This window comes from Eumetopias jubatus, unplaced genomic scaffold (genome assembly GCF_037043125.1).
Source record: "Eumetopias jubatus isolate StellerSeaLion01/CBP00866 unplaced genomic scaffold, mEumJub1_p1.0 scaffold_4, whole genome shotgun sequence".
In the NCBI taxonomy this organism is placed as follows: Eukaryota; Metazoa; Chordata; class Mammalia; order Carnivora; family Otariidae; genus Eumetopias; species Eumetopias jubatus.
In genome coordinates this window covers 181,230,208-181,239,219 of record NW_028274810.1, presented here as the reverse complement: position 1 = coordinate 181,239,219, position 9,012 = coordinate 181,230,208, and the positions used below count along the sequence as shown (strand labels likewise).

General features: G+C 38.8%; 1 protein-coding gene across 1 annotated transcript; it reads right to left on the bottom strand.

Annotated features, from left to right (window-relative positions):
- Positions 1–2,049: 2,049 nt before the first annotated feature.
- Positions 2,050–8,749, bottom strand: PLAG1 (PLAG1 zinc finger). The gene is made up of 3 exons (XM_028118992.2): positions 8,674–8,749; positions 5,773–6,131; positions 2,050–5,247 (listed from the first exon to the last, which is right to left on the bottom strand). Exons 2-3 carry the CDS (start codon positions 6,012–6,014, stop codon positions 3,990–3,992), a joined length of 1,500 nt encoding a protein of 499 aa, XP_027974793.1. The 5' UTR covers positions 6,015–6,131; positions 8,674–8,749; the 3' UTR covers positions 2,050–3,989.
- Between the last annotated feature and the right edge of the window lie 263 nt (positions 8,750–9,012).

The following is a 9,012-nucleotide window of genomic DNA, read 5'->3' as shown; positions in this document are numbered from 1 at the left end:
AGAATACTCGACATTTAAAAGACCTCCTCCAATGTCACATGGATCTCAGTAGGCTAGAAGCAACTTGGGCGAACTGGTATTTTTTAATTTACATACTGGGAAGACAGTGTGTTTTGAAACACGTAAACCTTGTAAAAAAATAAACCATTGTAAAACCTTATGAAAAGACACACACTGATTCTGTGCAATATAGCAAATTGATAAGAAAACACTGTAAAAATGTACCTGTTTAAAATACCATCTACCATTTTTGAACACAAAGCATTATATATCAAAGGCCTACATATATATCATCTAATGGCACTTGAAACAAATTATAATAAGTCTTAAAATAAAAGGCATAACCTATAAGAAAGTTTCTGTAAAGGTTTAGATTCGTTTTGAAAGTGCTATATCTTGTAATATGTGTAGTATAGAGGTTGACCAAGCTCTATTTTTAAAAAAATATTGGCCTATATATGTGTATTGCTTACTAGATGAATGATCCTGAAATATGTACTCTTTAACATTCATTATTAGCTTAATAAAGCAATCAGCTCTGGCTCATGTTTCAGTCAGTATATGGTTTTTAAAAACCGCTACTGTCCAAATTAACACAATATATCACTATATTCCACAAATGACTAAGAATAATAAAGCACAAGCAACAAATAGGCAAAAATACATAGCTTGGAAGAAACACTAAGTGAAGTTTAAAAGTTGCACAAAGAGTGGTGTGTAATCAGCCAGGACAACTGAAGTTTCTGAAAACAGCACTTGGTAATAGGATTTTAAAATGTGAATTTTAACAGTGACCAATAACTATAAAGATGGTATTTGCATACATCAGTGGATAATATTGCTTACAGTGCTGAGACCCTTCCACACTCATGCTTTTGTGTCTGGTGATTGAATTTGTACACACGTGTGGAAGTTCAAACTGAATGAGGTTCAATATCTTGTCTGAGGTCCAAATTCTAAACTGAAATATTTTTACTTAATATAATCCCTTTTTTTTTTTTTAAACCAAGCAAAGGCACTACTATCAATTTCAAGGATGATGATTCTGGCCATGGGGAGAATGAAAACAGCATTGGCAATAATTATTTTTAATCACACCCAGTTGATGTAAAAACAAATGTCAATTTTTTTCTAGAAAAAAAGAGCCAGTTCTGCGTTACATCCTTGTTAGACTATTGTGCAATTAAGATAAATGAATCTGTCTCAGGTTTAACAGAAATTCTCTCAAAAAGGGTTTGGTGACCAGTAGAGTCAATCTGAAAAACACAGAGCTGAATTTCCTCTTCCTTGGAAGTATTATTTCAAGTCTATGAGGTGGCAACAGGCCGAGAGGTGTTCACATGAAAATTAAGACTCTACAGTTTTAACCCTGGTGCCCTGAAAGATGTGCCTCCATGTATCCAAATTCCATGCAGGGCGAGAATCGGGCTAAAAATATACATACATATATGGCGCCATTCCCCATTTCCAAAATGCTTTATTGAATAAATCCTGGTACTCCCTTTTTAATTGTTTATTAGCAGTGAGATACAGCCTGCTAAGGCCAACGTCTCAGGTCATTAACTTGACTTCTCCTTAAGCAAAGTTTAGACAAAGTAGTGCTTCTACACTTGTATTTGTGACGGCTGTGTAAAAATAGGTTTTCTATTTATTTGTGCTCTGTCACCAATTTCTTTTTCCTTTTTTTAAATGGCGATTAAAGCAATATTGAACACTAATCATTCAACTAATGATTTAAGTAAGCAATCTGTTTCATAGAAACTAAAGGAAGCAGTAATAAAGCAGAGCTAAAAGCCTACTTTCAGAGCAAATATTCTCCTAATCAAAAGCTTAGGAGCAGTTTGAAAAATTTTAAATGTATTTCCTTATTAAAACATATATAATTTTAATGCCTTTGGAACACACTTTTTTAATAAAATGTAATTTTTATAATAAAATTTAAATACATAAGTATAAAAACTACTGCTCCTAGAATTTAAAAAAAAAATAGGAGCATGATAAAATATCAGGAGCCAAAGCTCCCTTAAGAGAGCAACTCTGATTCTATGAAGTGCGATATATGTGTGTATGTGTGTGTGTGTATGTGTGTGTGTGTGTGTATAATATATATAGTGAAACCCCCATTTACATTATTACAATTTACATTTCTCCACAAATTATACTACTCCCAAATATTTTAAATAATGTATTATATTCAGTAATCTGCACTCATTTTTAAGAAATTCTTGGTAAACATCACAATCTGCAGTGATAATTGGCCCTATTAATGAAAAAAGAAGCTTCCGTATAGGGCTAATGAGTGCTCAGAAATATTTTTTCTTTTTTTTTTTTTTTTAAGAGATATATACTCTTCTATAAACCTTCCCCTTCATACCCACCCCAAAAGACAGGGTCCCAAAATAAGGTGTTAACAAGTGCTTAATAGATATGTTTCAGAGGCTGATGTCCCAACCAATATTTAGAAAAGTGTAATTTGACCTTCAAAAAGGTTATGGTGGTTGTCTAATCTAAGGAAAGCCCACAGTAACTATTTTATTCAGTGAACACAATATTCTTGGTTGTTACTTTCACATTAACTAAGACAGTGCTTGTTTTGCTTTAGATTTCCCCCCCTCTACAAATTCAACTGATTTGCAACTCTCCCCCAATTTCCCAGAGACGTGTAAAAGTGGGGTTTTACTGTATATATTTTTAGTCGCCTAAAACCTTGTGGTCATTCCTCAAATAGTTTTCTAATGCATTTAATTTTAAAGTCTCCATCCGAAGAGAGCAAGGAAAGATAAATCAACACGGAATAAGAAAGTTACCATAGGGGTAGGGCTATTGTTTTGTTTTCTGCTTTGGGCTCTTATGGGAGAGAAAACTGTATTAAGTTCAGCAAGAAGTGATGTGAGCAACATGCTTTTCCTTTACTCCTGAAGAGTCTAGTTTCCAACCCTGGCAACAAGGGCCAGGATCCCTAGACCAGTTCCCAAGCTGAACCAAGTGCTTTACACATCTATCTTTCTTCTTAGGAGACTATCCCACAACAGAAGAGACAGTCCACTCTGGGATAAACACCCCTGACATCTGTGGTTCCACAGTGGCTCTCGATTCTGGACTAACAGTGGACTGACAATTAAAATAGAATTGCTGGCTGCACCTGACCCACCCTTTGGCCGTGCAAGATGAGAGAGATCTAGCCATACGTCGACTCTGAAGACTCCGATGCCGTAACATGATGAGTACTATTAAATTGGAAAGAGAGCAACTTTGCAACGTGGCAAAATATCCTGCATATGAGTTTTAGGCCAACTACTGAGCAACATGGAATGCCGTGTCACCTCACCAGGAGTCTCTTTTTGCTATAAACACTGGTGCTTTGTGTTTAGGTTTTGTTTTCCTTATATGTGCATAATATAGACGGCAAATATTTGAGCCAGACAATAGCAAAATCTTCAAAATATACTGACCTGAAATTACGGTATATCTAAGAAACATCTATTATCTCTCCAAACTGGATTCTGAATTCATCTGAAAACATTTGCTTAAGAATCCATTTAGAGACTAGTAAAAATTTAAAAACTCAGGTTATTCATATACATTTTAGAAAATGTACATTCTATTGCAAAAATCTTTAATGAGCCAAATGTCAAAAGGTAGAGCCACTGTTATTGGACAGAACTGAAAATTTTAAGATCTCAAAGCGATTTAAACGTGGGACTCGTAAGACTTTACTGCTAATAATGGCTTTCCGAGAGGAAAAATCATCTTAAAATATGACAATTGGCAGTGAGTGTGGACAAAATACCCAGGTAAACATAACTGAACGCAAATGGTTCCAAAGCTCATGTATAAAGCCTGTTTCTATTTCATACTGGCTTAATGAAAATTGGTACTGTACAAAAGCAGAAGTTTTTATGCTGTTTTAAAGTAGGCACTAAAATAAAAATGGTCATCTAAGGCAGGGCTACACATAGGTTTCTGTGATCAGCCCACGTCTTGGACTCCTACTGAAAAGCTTGATGGAAACGTGGCAGTGTGGTGCTCGTGCTGAAGCTACTGGTGAACGCTGCTGACAGGGAGTGCAGGGAGCCGAGCCCTAGAGTGTTTGCAGGATCCTGAAGATCCTGTGTCTGGGGAGGCAGCTGAGACACAGAAGAATGTGCTTCTTCTTGGGAATAGCTCATTCCGAGGCTCCCCACTGAGATAGGATTATAGGGAGGGCCATTGAGGGGTATGAAATTAAACAACTGGGAAAAATCCAAGGCGGGCGTGTTCAGGGGGTCACTGATTGAAATAGAGCTTTTTGACAGGGAGAGGTCCCCTGCACCATCATCGAGGGACCCAACCTGAGGATCCAACCCTAGTTTAGATGATGATGCTTGGGAATCCTGGGATGAGGAGGGCACGCCACCTTGCAGCTCCATCAGATAACTCTCAATCTCCCCCTTTAGTGGCTGTTCTTTTTCAGGAATAGAAATGGCATATGAGGTAGAACTGAACGGGTATTTGAAAGAAAGGTGGTGAGAAGGATGGACAGCGTCCATATCTATCGGGCACGTCATTCCCAAAGGTAAAGTCGTGATCATTTGGTGGGCAGGTCCCGAGCTCTGCATGGACTGAAACGGAGTGTTATAGAGGTTTAACTGCAGAGTGTTTGTGAATGGCTTTGACAACAGTTCGCTGGAAGGTAAGGACATCACCGGCAGGAGCTCATCTTTTATAGGCACAGAAACGTTGCAGGTGAATGGATCCAGAAAGTCCACCGGTTCTGTTTTGACCTTCAGAAGTTCTTGATTGTGACTCTTCTTCATGTGTCGAGTCAGGTGATCCTTCCGCCCAAATCTCTGTGCACAGTACTGACAGAGGAAGTCCTTCCTTCCCGTGTGCACCACCATGTGTCTCCGGACGTCCTTCCGGGTGTAGAAGCGGCGATCACAGTGCTCGCACTGGTGCTTTTTCTCTTTCACCCCGCCGGACGACTTGCCGGCATGCGATTTAAGGTGCTCCAGCAGCACTCCCGTGCTCTCGAAAGTCTGCAGGCAGACCTTGCAGGTGAGGTCGCCGCTTGTCGCAGCATGCAAGGCCAGGTGACGCTTGAAACCGAGCTTGGTGTTGTAGTTCTTGCCACACTCTTCACACTTAAACGTCTCTTTGTTGGGGTCGTGCGTATGGAGGTGATTCTTCAGGTGATCTTTCCGGTGAAACATTTTCTCACAATAATTACACTTGTGGGTTTTCTCAGGAGAATGAGTAGCCATGTGCCTTGAAACACAGACATATTCTGTCAGTATCACGACACAAATGGCAGGGAGTAACTTTTCAAATGGAAGCTAAGCTGCTATTCTAACACAGAGGCTCCCTGCTAACGGACACGCTTTAACTGAACATGCGCTACGAGGACAGTCAATACCCCTCAGCGCTGCAGAGCTCAAGCCGCTGAAGTGGCCACTTCAGGATTCGCTGGTTTGTAGCTATTACTACAGCAGCCAATGAGTGAGACTCAACATACTCACGTAAACGTCCATACCCTCTCCTTGTACTCTCTTTGCACAAATGGAAATTCTACTCTCAGTAAGCATTTCATTAAAAAAAAAAAATCCAAAGACACTAAGACATCAAAGTATGTGACTTAGAATACTAAAGCTAGCCAACGTCTAATCTACGTTAACATTTCCTCTCTGCAAAGCAGCTCAAGAACGTGTATACAATCATATATACGTTTACAATGGCTTCACATGGGCCAACATAATAGAAAATATAATCTGAAAGACAAATAGAGTTTAATACCTTTGTAATTTGTACTTAGAAACAAAGGCCTTGGTGCAGTCTTGTTGTATGCACTTGTAGGGCCTCTCTCCTGTGTGAGAGTAGGAGTGAACCTTTAATTTCTCAACACTGTTAAAGGCCTTGTCACACAGTTGGCAAGGAAAGTTTTTTCTTGGTTTGGTTTCACCACGCTTACGTTTCCCTGAAGGGACTTTCTGGGTATCTCTTACTTCTGACAAATCACCAGGAATGACAGTGGCCATCGCAGCCTAAAGCAGGCCTTCTTGTTGGACACTTGGGAACTGCCCAACTCCACTAAATGATTTAGCTTTAGGTGGCTTCTCAAGTTTCATGTGGTCGTAAAAGAAAGCAAAAAGGGACTGGAAAAAAAAATAAGAAACAACTAGTTTGTAACTAAATTTAATTTTTTAAATTTTTATTTGCTATGTGATGCTTTTGAATTCAAAAAGAAACCATAAAATGGATTCAGCTGGTCTAATGTAATATCTGTAGGTTTCTTTACATTTGCCAAAATACACATTAATGCATTGCTCAGAATGAACAGTTCACACCCCCCCCACCCCCCCACCCAGAAATTCCACCTGACAAATGTCGTACTTAGGGAAAGCAGTAGTGATTTCAGGAACTCTCACGAAGCATCAAAACATGACACTCAAAGTAGCATTATGAAGCTTCAATTTTGACAAGGGATTAGACAACAGAAATCTGATTAAGAACAGAAATATGTTTCTGCAAATATCTTAAGGTCGAAAAAGCCTCTTAACTTGTGCAAGTCAACTCTAGTCAGACTCTGTGTTATAGAGAAATACAGGTAAGAGACTGGAAACTCTTTTAGGCACCCTGTGAACCATTTGGTCCATGGAAGAAGTGCTTAATGCAGACTCGGGAGGCCTGAAAGAGTTGAAGGCACCACCCAGAGTGGAAATTTGCTCTCAATACCAGTGTCATCACACATAGAGGGACTTCCAAGTCAAGAGTGGAAATGACTTCTCTTCATAACAAATATGCATTCTGGAAATGGTAACACCTTGTGAAGCTATTTGAGGTGAGGATCAGGGCTCCTTATCATTTGTGGGGGGGGAAAGATTCGGTCGAGGTAATTTTCCTCACCTTTTTGCACATCACAGAAAATGATTCTGTTCATTGGGCACACTGAGGTTAGTGGATGAGCCAGAGTCCTCAGGCCTCCCCAAGAGCTGAGGGGATCAGTCTTTGGCACACCTGTAACCCGTGGGCAGTACACCAGTGCGACTTTTGGCTTGGAGCACAATACCTGTGCGAGGACACATCATTATGGAGGCATTTCAGGTAAAAGGTGTATCAGAGTTTCAATTCACCACGGGTGCTATGAGGAAGAATGACATGTACGGATTGTACAGCAAAGATTATGTCTACTTAAACAAAAATGTTTAAATTGATTGGAACCTTTGGAAATTCATGGACAAGAGATAGTGAATATTATCAACTGTATTTCTCAGAGTAAGAAACCAACTCCCCAAAGATCCACCTGATATAAAAGTTGTTAAAGGGGACTCAAGTTTCATGAGTGCCAGTCTGGAAACGTACTCTTAAGAGACACAGAAATGTCTCTTAAAAAAGATCTGCTTTTTGAAGTGAAAACTGCGCGTGGCTAAATGATGATTAATCAACTACAACTCAGTTGGATTTTTCATGCTATTATGTATTTAGAAACAAACAAAAACCAGTTTCTTTATAGACCTTGTTTTGGCATCGGACTAACCCTAGTTTGCCTTTACGAGCAAGGTATGTCCCACTGAGTCCTGCAGATTCCAGGTATACTTTTGCAGGGGCCCTAAATTTAACCTAATTTCTGTAAGACTACCTGTATATTACAGTAGATCCTGCTGTGCTTTAATGTAGAGGCTGTCACTAAACAGGTGAAATAGGGCAGTTATCCACTCACTTGATTAAAAGGTAAGGCCTGTGGGCAAATTAACCAGTGTCTGCTTTGTGTACCCTTTCTTCCTCAGTAAGGAGACACAGACAAGGCCTTCCCTTCAAGCTGTGCAAATTGTCTAAATCTCCTCTGCAGTTTAAAAGTGACGTTAACACAGTTAACACAACTGACATTACTAATATGCTAACACAATATGCTCCCCTGGTTTTAGATTTCCTGAACTTCAGGGACTTGTTCTTTCCCTGCTATATTCCCATTCAAGAGCCAGCTTCTCTAGCTCTCCCAGAACTATCTATGCAGCTATTCTTCTGTGACCGGCAATGACACTGTAAATTGGTAGAAAGCACTCTGCCAAGGCAGGAAAAAAACAGTAATTCTGACTCTTTGATTTCCTAACATGATGCTTTTATGCACCTATTTAGAGCACTGTGGGAAATAGGCTGATAAATCTGTCAACTGTGAAATCAACACAGAATGCAAAGTATCTAAGTCCCTGTATATAACTAGTATCTGAAAATATTTCAAAGACTGGTCATATTTGTCATTGTTGTGTTAAGAGTTCCAAGCATAAGGAGCAGAGAATTCCAGTTGAGAAAAAAATAACTTCTAAGTCAGTGAAAAAAAGGTATTGAAAGTACACCATGAAACAATATACAAACATTTGATTATATTAAATTTGGTGATACTCAATAGGGAGTAACAAGTGAATTGTGTTATCTTTGCATGTACATACTGAGCAATGAAGAACTGTAGATTTCAAATATTACACTTTTCTAAGACCAGCTGAAATTTTTTCATGGCTAATAATATCTTTTCATCTCAACATATTACAAAACTCAAATTAGTTATAGGTGCATTTAAAACTACAGGATAATATAAGGTTGTGAGCTCAACATTGAATAAAAGTCCACATTCATAATATGCATATCAAATACTTTAAGGATACATGCACAGAACTGTAGTGATTCTTGTTCATTGCATACCTGATGACAGATGGAAAAAGCCTCAGACCTTGATCTTAGCCAGTCCCATTGACTCTTCGTGGAAGAGAGCGGAATCCAGTCCTTCCCATTTTGGCCGATCTGTGAAACAAAAAATAAGAATGGACTACACTCTAAATGGAATCAGTATGTAAATGATGGAAAATAAAGGATAAAAGAATTGCAATTTCATGGCACATGCTTACATTCCATACTCTGCTGACGAGTCATGCATTAATTTTCACCAGTTGCAAATTTTTATTAGTTCTAAGCACACTTACATGACCAAATAAATGCAGAAACAAAAAGTAAAGTAGTATTACCTATATAAATGGCATTTTG